Source organism: Triturus cristatus, chromosome 1_1 (assembly GCF_964204655.1).
Source record: "Triturus cristatus chromosome 1_1, aTriCri1.1, whole genome shotgun sequence".
Lineage (NCBI taxonomy): Eukaryota > Metazoa > Chordata > Amphibia > Caudata > Salamandridae > Triturus > Triturus cristatus.
In genome coordinates, this window is record NC_140579.1 from 34,739,819 (window position 1) to 34,756,402 (window position 16,584).

Here is a 16,584-nt window from a genome sequence, read left to right on the forward strand (position 1 = left end):
GCAGTGGAGTTCTGGCCTCCTGCCATTGTATGGGATCCGAACCTTTATTGACACTGGGCATCTGGACTGGTTGGCCGCAAGTGCCTGGGGCTTTTAGCATTAATGACAGCGGGGTTGTGCGCTGCTGCGGCTGTAAGCCCCTCAATTTTTTAGGTCTCGCTGAGACAGCGTAAGCTGTCTCTTTGAGACATTTTGTAAGTGGGCTTTCAAAAGTGCCACCTACATGTTTTGCTGGCCTAGCTTGAGTGCACGATGGCGTGCACGTGCACAGCTGCTCCTCTGCTCCTTGCATTCCCCCCTCCCTTCTCACCGAGCCCTTTGATGCTCTGCTCGATTACTTTCACTTTCGCCGCTTTGATGTTTGATCGCAAACGCGATCACTTCCGCTTGGCATAGCCTGTACTTGTTCTCTTTGTCCTCACATATGCTCTTCCCTCTATGTTTTTCTCTCTGGTCTCACATGTGCTATTCCCTCTGTATTTTCACTCTGCCCTCACATGTGCTTTTCCCTCTCTATTTTTCTCTCTTTCCTCACACATGCTACTCCCTATGTATTTGTCTCTCTTCCCTCACATGTACTCTTCCCTCTGCATTTTTTCTCTATGCTCTCACATGTGCTCTTCGCTCTGTATTTTTTTCTCTGCCCTCGCATGTGTTCTTCTCTCTATATTTTTCTCTCTGCTCTCACATGCTCTCTTCCCTCTATGTTTTTATCTCCGGTCTAACATGCGCCCTACCCTCTGTATTTTTCGCTTTGCTCTCACATGAGCTCTTCCCTCTCTATTTTTCTCTCCTCCCTCACATGGACTCTTCCCTCTGTATTTTTCTCTCTGCCCTCACGTGCTTTTCCCTCTGTATTTTTTTTCTCTGCCCTCACATACTCTTCCCTGTATGTTTTCCTCTTTGCCCTCAAGTGCACTCTTCCCTCTGATTTTTAGGTCTCGCCTCCGCCGGGCTTGTTAATTTGACCCTTGGCTCTGGCGCCATTTCATTGAGAAAGGCCGTCAGCAGGCGCTAGCAGTCCGTGAGGATCACCCCCATCCCTCTGCCTGCTTGTGTGGTCCACGGTTATCCACCATGACTCCCATACTCGTTTTCCGACTCTCTCTCTCTCTCCCCACTCGCCTACCAAGCGACACTTACATTTTTTTTCACTTTCTTGCCGACCATAAGATTTTTTTGTTTTTCCCGCCAGATTTCCATTCTAGTTTCTACAGAACGCGTTCAAGTTGGCAAGACGTCTCTGCAATCCAGTTCAGTGTTTACCGAGCACCAGAGGGTTGGCAGCATCAACAGGCCAGCCTTGGTCTCACCACCCAACTTTGGGGAATGACCCTTCTTCACCTTAACCAGCTGGATGGGTTCGTCAACGGTATATGAATGAGTTGAAGGAAAGTATCCAAGGAAAATAGGCAAGAGAGAAACTAGTCTCGGTGAACCTGGAAACTACAGCGAACGACCCTCGACAGCCCCCCTACACTTCGCAAACCCTCGCTAATACCCGGATGTCCTACTCTCTTTTTAATGTACCTCCTTGGACGTGTGCAGTGTCAAACATGGCCAGGAGGAAGCAATGCTGAGAAACCCTCGCTCTCATAGTCCCTGTTCCCTTACAGGCAAAACGTGGAAGCGCTTAGAATCAGGCGACCTCCGTATTCGAAGCGCTACACAAGAGGATGGCTCAGAAGGATGCCTGACCCCATACACAACGCGCCGGGCCACGAGTGTGACAAAAGACGGTGTTTGAGTTGTGTTACAGTGAGCACACAGTGTTGGAACCCAGCGGCGCACCCCTGTCTAACCCCCCTCCTTTACTTGAAACCGCATAAATGGAAATTAAAAATTCATTTCATGCATTTACTAATGTATTTTATGACAATGTCGGGAGTCGGACTGAATTACTGGCTGTTCCCATATCTCAACTCACGCTTGGCGTAGGTTTCCAATGGAGGCGCGTGTGAAGGACACACACGCGAACACACACGTGCACATATATGCACACAAACACATATACACACAGGCAGCAACACACATAAACTTATGTAAGCATATGCACGTGCATGCACACCAATACGCCAGCCATACATACACATGTAAACATGTATACACACCAACATACACAAACACATACATGCACGCCATTATGGATCTACAGGTATAGGTATACACACAAACACATATGTACACATCCATGCAGACAAGCACACTGACACACTAATACTTGCATACCATCACACCGGCCATACATACACATATAACACACACATGTATACACACCAACACACACATGCATACACAACTATGCACACATACAAACACACACATGCATTTACACACACATATGAACATATACAAACACACACAGACATGCATAAACATATGCATATACATGCACACCAACACACCAACCCCACATACACATATAAACAAGCACGCACACCAACATACTCAAACACATATACATATACACAAACATGCATACACAGACATAGGTATACACACAAACATATGTGTACACATCCATGAAGACAAATGAACACAATGACACACCCATACTTGCACACCAACACACACATGCATACACAAACATATACACATACAAACACACACACATGCATACACACACAGATATATACATATAGACACACACACTATGCACACACACGCTTCTCCCATACTGTCTCAGGGGAAGAGTCGGTGTCAGCTGTCTCCTGGAGGGGGATCTCGCATGAGACAGTAAAACTCAGAGACATGTGGCGGTGGGGAGAGACAGACATGCCTCCCTTTAATTGTGTTGTTGCAAGATGGTGACTATCTTCTGCCACTGGTGCATTCAGATAAGCGGCAGGAAGTTCGTCGGACACATGCACTGGTTTCAATTACGAGAAAGTGGGGTGAACGTTTCACAGATCGGGTGTGTGTCAACACGTGTTTTTCCTTCACGGCAAGGCCAATCAGTACGTTTTGTTTAACCGTGTGGTCATGAATCTTTTAATTGCATTAGTGAGCGGGTATGGATGTAAATAAAAATATAACACTAATACCACATTTTCTGTCACTCTTGTGAACAGGTTTGCTGTGAATGTATGAATGAGAATGGCGTTTTAGAATACGTTGCATGGAAAAGGGTCAACATGGTGTATACGTGTTTTTTGGTGTTTTTTTATTTGTTTTTAATTTATTTTTTATTGCATGGTTAACGTCATGATATACCGGATTCGGATGCTTCATTGCAGATCAGTTGTTTGGCCCGTGGTTATTTACGAGTTTGGGAAATACTTTTGTATTCAAAAGAATTTAATTGAATTGTATTGTTTCGACTCTTTTTGTCTCTGCCCTATCTCTTGGCTGCGTCCTTACTCTCTCCCATCTTCTCGCTCCACCTCTTTGCTACATGTTCTCTCGTAATGTTTTCATTTTCCCCAACTCTCCTCTTTACTCTCTCTAATTCTTTTTTTGCTCCTTTTCTCTCTCTGTCCCTTCTCTCCTCTTTCTCTCCTCACCTGTGCCTTCTCTAACCCCACTCCTCTTCCTCTGCCCGCCCCCCCATCCCTCTCTCTCGCAGTACTGCAACATAGGCAGCACCAGGTCTCTGATGCCTTCTCAGTGTTGGCCCTGGGGGTGGAGGAGGTAAGTCAGCCCCCCAAGTGAATCACATTATCAACAGATAGTGAACCTCTATTTACCAACAAGTACGGAGCGGTCTCGGGTGACGGCTGATGCGAACAGTGATCTGCTCTCGGCCCCGGCAGGGCCTGTGGGGTGGGGGCATTACCTTACACTAGGAGAGGAAGTAAAAGTGATATCCTCCCCTCCCCCCCACTCCACCACTGTCTCTCCTCACCCTCCACCTCCCTCTCTCCTCCACTTCTGATTCCCTTCCACCTCGGTCTCTCCTTACCCTCCACCTCGGTCTCTCCTTACCCTCCACCTCGGTCTCTCCTCACCCTCCACCTCGGTCTCTCCTCACTCTCCACCTCGGTCTCTCCTCACCCTCCACCTCGGTCTCTCCTCACCCTCCACCTCGGTCTCTCCTCACCCTCCACCTCCGTCTCTCCTCACCCTCCAACTCTGTTTATCCTCACCCTCCACCTCACCCTCCACGTGTCTCTCCTCACCCTCCACCTCACCCTCCTCACCCTCCACGTGTCTCTCCTCACCCTCCACGTCTCTCCTCACCCTCCACGTGTCTCTCCTCACCCTCCACACGTGTCTCTCCTCACCCTCCACGTGTCTCTCCTCACCCTCCACATGTCTCTCCTCACCCTCCACACGTGTCTCTCCTCACCCTCCACACGTGTCTCTCCTCACCCTCCACACGTGTCTCTCCTCACCCTCCACACGTGTCTCTGCTCACCCTCCACACGTGTCTCTCCTCACCCTCCACACGTGTCTCTCCTCACCTTCCACACGTGTCTCTCCTCACCCTCCACACATGTCTCTCCTCACCCTCCACATGTGTCTCTGCTCACCCTCCACACGTGTCTCTGCTCACCCTCCACGTGTCTCTACTCACCCTCCACACATCTCTCCTCACCCTCCACACGTCTCTCCTCACCCTCCACACGTCTCTCCTCACCCTCCACATGTCTCTCTCCTCACCCTCCACCTCACCCTCCATGTGTCTCTCCTCACCCTCCACGTGTCTCTCCTCACCCTCCACGTGTCTCTCCTCACCCTCCACGTGTCTCTCCTTACCCTCCATGTCTCTCCTCACCCTCCACGTGTCTCTCCTCACCCTCCACGTGTCTCTCCTCACCCTCCACGTGTCTCTCCTCACCCTCCATGTCTCTCCTCACCCTCCACGTGTCTCTCCTCACCCTCCACGTGTCTCTCCTCACCCTCCACACGTGTCTCTCCTCACCCTCCACACATGTCTCTCCTCACCCTCCACACGTGTCTCTCCTCACCCTCCACATGTGTCTCTCTTCACCCTCCACGTCTCTCCTCACCCTCCACATGTGTCTCTCCTCACCCTTCACATGTGTCTCTCCTCACCCTCCACACGTGTCTCCTCACCCTCCGCCTCACCCTCCACATGTGTCTCCTCCTCACCCTCCACATGTGTCTCCTCCTCACGCTCCACATGTGTCTCTCCTCACCCTCCACACGTGTCTCTCCTCATCCTACACGTGTCTCTCCTCACACTCCACGTGTCTCTCCTCACCCTCCACGTGTCTCTCCTGACCCTCCACGTGTCTCTGCTGCACGCCACACACTGCTGCACGCCACACACTACTGCACGCCACACACTGCTGCACGCCTCACACTGCTGCATGCCTCACACTGCTGCATGCCTCACACTGCTGCACGCCACACACTGCTGCATGCCGCTGCACGCCACACACTGCTGCACGCCTCACACTGCTGCACGCCTCACACTGCTGCTCGCCGCACACTGCTGCACGCCGCACACTGCTGCATGCGGCACACTGCTGCATGCCACACACTGCTGCACGCCACACACTGCTACACGAAACACTGCTGCACACCACACACTGCTGCACGGCACACACTGATGCAACCGGCACACTGCTGCACACCACACACTGCTGCACACTTCTGCATTACTCACTGCTGAATGCTGCACGACACTGCTGCACGCAGCACACTGCTGCATGCAGTACACTGCTGCACGCCGCACACTGCTGCACGCCGCTGCACGCCACAGTGCTGCATGCCTCACACTGCTACACGAAACACTGCTGCACGCCGCACACTGTTGCACGCAGCACACTGCTGCACGCCACACTGCTGCACGCCGCACACTGCTGCATACCGCACACCGCTGCACGCCGCACACTGCTGCATGCCGCACACTGCTGCACGCCGCACACTGCTGCACGCCACACACTGCTACACGAAACACTGCTGCACGCCACACACTGCTGCACGGCACACACTGATGCAACCGGCACACTGCTGCACACCACACACTGCTGCACACTTCTGCATTACTCACTGCTGCATGCTGCATGACACTGCTGCACGCAGCACACTGCTGCACGCAGCACACTGCTGCACGCCGCTGCACGCCACAGTGCTGCATGCCTCACACTGCTACACGAAACACACTGCTGCACGCAGCACACTGCTGCACGCCGCTGCACGCCACAGTGCTGCATGCCTCACACTGCTACACGAAACACTGCTGCACGCCGCACACTGCTGCACGCCGCACACTGCTGCACGCCGCACACTGCTGCATACCGCACACTGCTGCACTCCGCACACTGCTGCACGCCGCACACTGCTGCACGTGGCACACTGCTGCACTCCACACACTGCTTTTATGCGAGTTTATGCTACTGACACTGTAAATGACAATGCCTTTTATTTGTTTTAAAACCAAAACATAAATAAAAGGCATTGTAATTTTACAATGCCAATAGCTCAAACTCTTATAAATGCGAGACCTATTTCATTGCAAATGCTTGTATTTTACTGATGGTGGGTGGAGTTTGACCTGCTATCGGGCCTGAGACCTTCAGTTTTTTAATAAGAATGGGGCCTGGTTTTCTGTATGCGTTTGTGTTCATTGGTTGTATTGACAGCGGGGTTATAACGTGCTGCCGCTGTAATGGGCTCGGGGCCCGAGTCTGTTGCTAGTGTCTGGGACTGCAGTTCTTATCATAATGGGGGTTTGGTCTGTTGCTTGTGTATGGGGCCATTACCCCCTCATACGACCTCCTCTCTAACACACTAGTATTTTTCTTTATTTTAATTGAATAAAGGCCCCTCCCACCTGCCTCCATGCCTGCTAGTACCAAGACCAGACACAACAAAAGAGAAGGGGTGGGAAGGGACATGATTGGGACGGGCAGGACTTTACTCGGGGTAATGAAGATTACCGATAAGTAAATGGGATATTAGTTTTAACTGAAGTGGTGATGAAATCTTCAAAAGGAGAAACATCCATTACAACGCAGTCATTACAATGACCTACCTTTACAACGCAACTGTTACAATGCAACTGCCTTTACATCGCATGCCATTACAAAGCATGCCATTAGAATGTATGTCACTAAAACGCATGCCATTATAACGCATACCATTACAACGCATTATAAGGTAAGTAATGGAGATTTGTTTAGCATGAGAGTGGGTATGGGTTTTTGGGTGCATGGGGATAGTAATTTTTACCCCTACACTAGCCAACACTTTTCTTACTGTTGCACTTACTGGAGTGGGAATAGTAATTTTTACCCCTACACTATCCAACAGTTACCCTACTGTTGCCCTAAATGTATTATGCGTTGTAATGGTATGTGTTGTAATGGAATGCGCTGTAATGGTAGTTTTAAAAAATACATTGTAATGACGTGTTGTAAAATCATACAATGTAATGATAGTTGCAATGTAAAGACTGCATTGTAAAAGCATGCGTTGTAATTGCATGCGTTGTAACGTCATATATTCCTTCAAAATGCATGGACAAGTGCTGCCCCGTCAGACTAAGGGACTTACTGCCGCAGTAGCTGAAGGGGTGCACTTTATAGCTCTGATTTTGACAAAGGATGCTTCAGCAAAGTCATCTTAAGCCCCTGCATGCGAAGAGGACACAGGTTGTGAAATCAAAGGTGTGCAGAGTGTAACATTGTCTATTGTTTGTATTACATTGCTAAATTTGCATGAGCCAGAGGGATTTATGGGCTGCAATTCCAAGAGAAAGCTATAACTGGATTTCAGGAGATGTGTGGAAATTAATGTGAGGCCAAAGCACAGCATTTTACTTCCACAAAGGTATCAATTTAATTGTCGAGCTCTAACTATGTGTATTAGGTAGTAAAATAATGGGTAGGAGAGAAAGACGGAGGCGTGAAGAGGGTTTGAAGGGGGAGGTTGGCTCTGTAGGGAATGACACAGAAGTCCTGCAATAAAAGACACAGAAATGCCCATTAACTCAACATGTGCAAAAGGCATACTTTTCCCAATAACTGATGGTGCACATAGATGGGGAAACTATTTGAGTGGTGCGGTTTAAAGACTTCCGCAAACAATATGCATTCTGACTAGTTGGCCCAAACAGGAATGGTGGGAGAGAGACTTCTCCCAAGATACAAGCAATGATACATGCATCTAAGATGCATCTGTTGGATGTGCAAATCTTAGAGACAATTGTTACATGAGGACAGAGTTTGGGGTACTGAAGGGCTGCAATGCATCGAAAACTTTAACCATGCGTCGATATTTTAGTGACACGTCAATCTGAGTCACGAGTAGGTATCACTGCAGCTTTGAAAGGGGCATATCTGTTTAAGTCTATTTAAGGTGTGTCTGGCAGGCAAGAATAGTAGACACTGAAGACAGACAATTGTTGCCAGTCACACCAGTCTACCAAAAATCTTCTGCAAAGACCAAAACGTTGCCTGCATCATCCTGCCAAGAATGCACCCCTTGCTTTCATCTCAATTTATGAGAACGAATATTTCATTGGAAATGTCTAACTTCTTTAGCCAATCCTCATATGCTCTTCATCAAGCTCTACTTTCATCTCCTATCGTGCACATGCTGATCTCATTTTGATAGTCGAAAAACACAATTATGTTCATGGTCTCCATAATCACCTCCAGATTCTACTTAATCTCGATGTAAACTCTTCTCTCTTAGGCAGAGTGCAGGCCCACCTGCATTTGAATCCCTTTTTATAAGGTTTCTCTCACTTGACCTTCCGATAATGCGATCTCTGAGAACTAAATATGACTTCAAGCAATAGCTTTGACCTCACCAGCACTGTCCCAACTGACTCCGTAAACATTTCATACAGCCACTCTGACATCTCTCCACTTGACTCTGGCGGAGCAGAGAATTGAATTCAAATCCCATGATTCCATATCTCTATATCGGCTCCATATACCTCCAGCAATTGCCCCGTTTGACGTCACCTGTTCAGGTCTCATAAACCAGCTGCTGCAGCTCAGCTTATTGAGAAAAATTAAAACTTAGTAAATAAGCAGTGAAATCTAGCAAGGCACAGGGTAGTGTGTCAAGAAGAAGACCATCAACGAAGAGCGTCAACCAACCCAACCATGGTCAAACGTCTTAGTCAGGGACGTTTTCCACAACTGACAAATCTAAAATAAATAAAACGTGTCACCTTTAGTTTCGTACTTTTAGCTGATCAAATTTAATTATTGCCCGGTTCTTCAGTTTTTGAAGTTCCTTGATGGTGTCACAGTTCCCTTCAGTAAGAGAACAGAGGAGATACATTTGTTGGTCAAGAAGCATTGGTTCAAACATTTCCCTACATCATATTTGTTGTCTTACTGGAAAATCTGAAGTGAGTTGTGTACGACATGGGCCTGTAGCTTGCCATGCCATATGAGCTCAAGTTCCATGAGGTTCAATAATAGAGAAACACTTTGGGGGTTAATTATGCGGTAAGACAGTGCTTTACAGTTGTGGTGCCTTACTCTTCTGGTCGAGATGTATATGCTTGGTCCCTTTCTGTAGTGGCATCAAGTAGCAAAACATATTTTATGGGATGCTGCCCAGAATAATGCCAGGAGCAGCAGACAATCATTTCCGCAGATCACATTTCATAGTCCCAGCAATCCTTTCAGAGGTCCTGTTATGTGTTCACATTTGTGGAAAGGAGCTTTTTTGATCTTACAAGTTGCGGCTGAGCCTTAGATGCTCCCTGCCATGCTTTCCTCTTCAGACTCTCCTTTCCTCTCCGTTGTTGGATATGCAGAGGCAAGCACAACCACAACAGTGATGCCACTAGTTGGCACTGCCAGTTACCACTGAACATCTGTGCAGAAGATGTGATAGAGTTTGCTACCGACCTATTATTTAAATATCCCCTTCAGTGTCCTCAAATTGTTCAGATCAGGTTGTTCCACTGTTAGCTTGTGGGAAGATAAAGATGATCAAACTAAGATTATTTCTGGGCTCTGGATTGTTCCCGTTTTCTCGCATTTCTTTCCAGTGTACTTTGGGGGCTCCTGTTCCCCACAAGCAGCCACTATATGGATAAAAGTGTTGTTGGGGTTATGATGTCCATAGATTTGAGCTCTCACACTCAATTGTGTTTCATTATTGACATTGTCTCCTGTTCTCAACCTACTTTTTGAGAGAACTACTCAATTAGATCAGTGTTATGATCCCTGGCATAAGTCCTAGGAACATTTATAAACAGTCACGTTTGATTGCTGTGTTGCTTGAAATTGGATTTCCCTGAAAAACAGAAGACCAAAGGCATTTGGCAGAACAGGAACAGTTTGTTTACTTAAACAGTTCAACAGAACAGTTACAGGCAAAAGGTCTGAGGACTGTCTCAATTTACATTGAGTTTGAGGTTTCTTTATATATAATATTACAATAGTAAAATAAATACAATACAGTAGCAATAAAAGGTTTCTGGTGTACCATATACGATGAGGAATGTTGTTTGCTGTTTAGGGTCATAAATTAATGGTCAATGGCTGCTACAGGTGTGTCTTGACCTGCATTGACACGTAAATCACTGATGGAGGGCAGGTTCAAAGGGGATGAAAAAAAAGTGAATACAATTTTACACAGTTATTAAACAAATCAATATTTTTGGTCTCTCATTTCTCCAGGACCTGGTTGCCTGGATCACTGCTGGCTTCCTTCACATTCCACACTCTGAGGACGTTCCCAACACTGCGACGGCAGGAAACGCAGTAGGTTTTTTCCTGAGACCATTCAACTATTTTGATAAAGACCCTTCCCTCTACTCTCCTGATGGGGTCTACTTCCGAAGTGACCAGAAGTACACCACCTGCGAAGTCAACCAGCTCGCCTGCCAGTTAAAGGAGTCTTCATGTCCCCTAAAACGCCCGCCATTCACCTACGATGGGTTTCAGAACATGTAACTATATAAGCATCATCGACTAAGCCACCTGCATAAGTGGCTGGCAAATTCTAGGCTAGTGAGAGCTGGCATTGCCAATGCTCAGCCTCCAAGACATCTGTATCTGGAGGGCCACGCCCTATTGTTAACCAATCCGCCTTGAGGTCACCTGAATACAAATGTTTTTTTTCCAAATTGTTTGCTGATTTCCTTGGCCTGCTTAAAAGTACACGTTTCTCTTTTATTCTATTGAGCATGCAAGTACTATGCTCATTGGTCTTGCTGTAGCTCAGAGGTTTTCAAGGAAACCCCCATCAAAAAATAAGCACCTTAATTGAAACTTGTAGGCCCATCCAGCCTGCCCATTCCTACCTCCCTCCGTAAAACTCTATAGCCATATTACCACTATTAAACTCTATAGTCGTATTATTGTTTAGTCAGTACTGATACTAACATTAAACCTGGGAGCATTTATATATTTTCACACTAATCTATTCCACTGGAATTCACTCTCACCTCTCTTACTCAAGGCAGCTCACAAGGTTTCCATAACTTTCTAGTCTGGAAAGCTGATGCAGCTAGAAATAGGGAGGTTTTAGTCAATATTATTGGCCACACCTAAAACAATCATAAGCGTACCTTCTGACTGATTGAGCAGTAGCCAATCATATTGGCTTAAACAACAAGTTGCTCACATTGTTTCAGTCCTCTTTTAGGTCGAAGCCTTCCAGACAGCTGCTAAAGACATCTTGGGGACATTCAGAAAGCTTCCTTGGGAATGCATTCCACCCGTGGCTTACCATTAGCTTTGTTTGTTTGTCACTTACATTTTCTGACCCTCTATTTGCTGGCTTTATTTGGTTTAGGCTGTGCAGGGTGAGTTTGTCCCTCCCAGGGAGCAAAGCACACCAACTCTCCTTGTATTCTTCCATGAGCGCTCCTTTCTGTAAACAGGCCTGTAAATCTTGTTCTTATCTCGTCACATTCACTGTGCATTCAAAGACAAGGGTAGATGCTAGAAGGTGAAGGTGACCTCAGACACATCCACTCTGCTGGACATATTGTGTGTTCTGTGGGGGTGGTCTTCAGGAGCATGCAATGGGCAGTACTGTTTGAATCAGGTATTGAATGAGTCACAAACGTGGAATGAACATGCTAATGATTGCTGCAATGTGTGTATCTGTTGTCTTGTATTTTTAAATTGGTGGGTGTTTACATATGTTTCAAATTATATGTATAGTTTATGGTGCATATGATTTGCATACTCGTAACAATTCTTTACAGTATCAAATATACTGCTGTAGTAGGTATAAGGGGTCTCTTTGGGGTGTTCTCAGTGTGATTACAGGTAATAAAATGTGTTTATTTGTTGCACTACTTGACAGTAGTGGAGTCTCAACAAGCACTGGGCTTTCTTTTCACTGTTAGAATTATTGGTGTCACCTCTTAAGTGCCTCTAGAAAGATTGCGTGAGCTACATTTCGTAGGAGCAGAATTTAAAAGTATTTCTTTCAGCGGGTTTACATCCACAAATTGCATGTAAAAATTCTACACCTGTATTATTCCTTACAATTTGTATGAAATTTTACATTCTATCAAACTTTACTTACTTCCATCCCCTAATTTAGTTTTAAGTGCACCACGGTTTCCCTTCTCCCTTCTGCCTGCCTTTTATGTTACAAGTTGTTCTAAATATCATGCCTATTCATCTTAACCTCTTTTTGGAAACCATAACTCTCTTGTTAATTCCAGCAAGCACAGAACCCCTTACAATGATCAGATCTGTGTCAATAATGCAACACAAAGAAACTGGCATGAATGCATGGAATGCGTATTCAAAACTAGCCCCAATAACTAATGGACTGACCACTAACTATGGGCTCCTGGGTAGCGTGCTACTCACTGTAAAGCACTTCAATGCCTTGTCAGGGATAGGAAGTGCTATATAAATGCAATTTAAACAATTTAAAATTAAATATCAGTCTCTGTCTTCTGATGGAGCTTTGTGTTTACTTTTCTTTCTCTTACTTAAAAGTGAGAGGATTTATGTGACCATCTTGTTGGATACTGGGGTAGTAAAGAGTTTTTTCTAGCACACAACAACATTTAAATGAATTGTGCAAGTATTTCAGAATATATCAGAATTTCGAACGCACAAATAAAGCACATTTTTTGTTCATTCTGAAGTGTGTTGGAATCAAATACTTTGATATGATCAAAACAAGTCAATGCACTAGGTAATGCCATTTCCACACATTATTGTATGTGCGCTGTATAGTTTTATTAGTAAAACTGTATGTTTCTGCAAATGTAATGGTCATTTCAATTGAAAATGTGTTGTCTGTAATGGCATTTTACCACACTCTGCATATTCTACTCTACATCACTCCACTCTACTCTGCACCACTCCACGCCACTCACTACACTCTACTTTACACCACTGCACTCTATTCCACTCTGCACCACACCACTCTATGCCACTGCCCCTTATTGCCACTTCACTCTGCACCACTCTACTCTAGTCTGCACCACTTTACTCTATGAACTCTACTCTCCACTTCTGCACTCTTTTTCACTGCACTCTACACCACTGGAGCAGCTAGTCACGCATGGACCTGGGAAACTCGGCAGGGCTGTACTCAGTGGTGCCCTTGCAGTTTAAGCGAAGGTCATGATTGGCTGTAATTTTGGCATTGTATCTTCAAAGAAGGCATGTTTACATCCTGATAGGCACATTCGGGCTAGGTAAAGAGGAGCATTGCAATTAGGTGTGACCAGGTCCTACGGTAGGCGTTGTTCTCCCGCTGCCCCGGTATACAGATGGCCATGGAACTTCCCGAGAACCCAGCCATTTCTGGGCTCCAACAATCTCTTGTCTTTTATGTTTATATAGTCTTTTGAGTGATTTAAGACCAGATTTTCTATTTATGACTTAAACATGGTTCAATGACTGTTGCTCCCGACATATAAATAGCCATTCTGTAAGGATACTTTTTGGTGCACTTGGAAGGGGTGAAAAGGAAGGGTAGTGGGGTAGCCATTGCTTTCAAGCATGTGTTTCACTGCACCAGTTTTTGCTGCCTGAATTATTGGGAGCTGAGGGTCTAGGTTTTCGCTCTGCATTTGCCCAGCTTTCTTTAGCTAGTGCCTGGATTTACCACCATGTGGGGCAATTTATTAAGTCGCTCTTCAAAGCTCTGACCCTTTTAAATGATAATTTTACGCTGCTAGGGGGCTTCAATTTACAAACTGATAACTATACATAGGCTAGCCTGCATCCTGATAGATATGCTGGCTTTGTAAACAAAGGAGGGACTGATGGGCTTTTATTTAAGAAGGTCCAGCATACATGCCCAATTAATCATATTGAAAAGAAAGAGTATGCAGTTCCTCAGTGAGACGGGGGGGTGTGGATGCAGAGAAGAGACCGTAAGAAAGAGGAATACCTCTATTCGGAACTAGGGTCCTCACACACCCAGCAAGCTAGGTGTCATACTTCATCATATGGACCTGCTCCTCGTCGGGCCGGCGCTGGCTTCCCTTAATTTCACTCAAGTAGTGACCCCCCAACCCAAAAGGAAGGACATACTACTCATCTACTATTTTCTAACTTTCCCATTTTGGTTGAAGAGCCCAGGTAGTTTCTGGTCAGACCATTTTCATATTCCTTTTCAGTGGAGGTGGACCACTGGAGATAATCCTCACAGGCCAGGAACTCCCATAGACAAGCCTTTCGAGCCTGCAATAAAATTAAGTTGAAATAGATTATCGAGCTCCTTTCCAACATGGTTCTTTCTCTCTCGTTTGGCATTGAACATGTTGCAGACGCAGTAAACTTAGGCTCTAGGCATAGTAAGAATCTGGCTCTATGTATGGTATGCCACTAGGTGGTTATACCGTGCACAGAGTCCAGGGGTTCCTCAAAAGTGGACAGGGCTCAATGTAAAACCCAAAGTGCTCTATTAGTGGTATGGTGGGTGAGCAGCCTTAGGCCTACCCCAGATGAGTGTAAGACATTTGTTGCACAACACTGACCAATAATAAACAAATGACTGAAAGGAGATCCACACTCATTTTAGAAAAATAAGCTTTGTTTGTACTTTATTTTAAGACCAAGATCTTTGTAATAAGGTAAGTATGTTTTAAATACAACTACTTTCTACTTTAAAAGCAGACACTGCAATTTTTGAACCGTTCAATGTTATCCTATGGAGGAAACCAATAATGTGGTCAAACAGGTCAGTTTGCAACTTACAGTTCCAGTCTTTGGGACCAAAGATTAGCAAGGGGTAAGGGTCAGTACCAAAACTGCGCCAACAGCAGTACAGTGCGGCCAGGCTCAGAGATCAAAATCGAAGTTCAGCCCAATGCATGTCAATGGAGACTGGAGGTGCTGGAACCCACGCTGCTGGCAGGTAAGTAAATCGGTTGCAGGGGGCCAAGTTTGGGGGTTAGGACCCGCATGGGGAGCCATAAAACAGCACCAAACATACACCATAAGCGGCACAGGGGCAGTCGGGTGCAGGATGCAATTTCAGCATCGTGCACCCAATGCTTTTAAATGGAGACTTTGCTTTCAACAAACAGGCTGCAGGCGTTGCACCGGAGGTTTTAGGAGGTAGACCAACAACAGCAGAGGTAAGTAGCGATGTTGGGGGTCATAAGGGCACCATCAATCTGGCTCACCAAGGCCCTGGGGCATCGGGTGCAGGGGTGCCTTTAGAAGTCGGAGCCTTCTTACCGGAGCAGGTCGTGGTCAGGGGGAACCTCTGGAGTCAGGCTGTAGGCTTCGTCGTGGAGTCCAGGAGGGGTCAGCCAATGCTGGACTTGAGGTCAGGATCGCTGGGGAACCTGTTCTGGGTCAGTTGTCCATCTGGACACGGGCCGGAGGCATCAGGTACAGAGTGGGCAGGTCACTGGAGTCCTTTGTGTTGGTTTCTTGGGGACAGAACCACTGTCCTCTGGATTTCTGGTCTTTTTTTAAGTTCAGGCAGTCTTCCTTGGGTTTCTGGAAGTCGCTGGTGTCAGGATAGGCATCGTCTTCTCACAGGGTTTTGGAAGCTGGAGTCAGGCCGCTAGGGCTAGAGCCAGGTCAGTACTCGTCTTCGAGCTTTGCTGCACGGTGTGGTGTCTTCTTTGTCCTTCTTAGGTCAAAGGTAGCTAGTTTCCAGGTCTGGGGGAGCCACCTAAATACTACATTTAGGGGGCGTTTTAGCAAGTGGGGCCAATGGGCACCTACCTGGGTTGACAGCACCCGCTATTATGCCCTCATCCTGTGGGATGGGGCATTGACCTTGCCCTGATTGGAGGAGTCCCCTCAACTTCAAGATAGAGGGGACTGAAAAGTGTGCTTAACTTTCCCTCCTCCACCTGAGGGTGGTGTTGGCAAGGGTGGGCACACCTCCTTGCCTTTCTAAGTTTCCCCGTGGTTTTCCCACCCACAGTGGGGGAGTAGACCTGGGGCTTCCATCTGCTGCTGGCAGCAGAGGCTGGGGGTCCCATTACAAAGGTGGGAGGCCTTTGAAGCTTCCCTTTCGCGCACTGGGCCCATCCTGGGGGAGGAGGTGCGACACCTCCATCCAGTATGTGAATTGTTTGTGGTCCCAGGGCATAGGCTCTCCACCCAGGGGTTCAGAAACATCTCTGTGCTTGGCAGGCTGCCTAACGCCAGTCAGTGACAACGCCAATGTAGGAAGCTGGCTCTGTATACGGTATGCCACTAGATGGTTATACCATGCACAGAGTCCAGGGGTTCCCCAAAAGTG

At 46.7% G+C, this 16,584-nt stretch overlaps 1 protein-coding gene across 1 annotated transcript in view; it reads left to right on the plus strand.

Moving 5' to 3' along the window:
* Window positions 1-13,001, plus strand: part of LOC146869259 (amine oxidase [copper-containing] 3-like) — a 79,319-nt gene extending 66,318 nt beyond the window's left edge. Inside the window, exon 4 of the mRNA XM_085646463.1 lies at window positions 10,566-13,001. Within this exon, the coding sequence (XP_085502589.1) occupies window positions 10,566-10,841 (276 nt within the window). The 3' untranslated portion in view covers window positions 10,842-13,001. The remainder of the gene's footprint in view (window positions 1-10,565) is intronic.
* The last annotated feature ends 3,583 nt before the right edge of the window (window positions 13,002-16,584 follow it).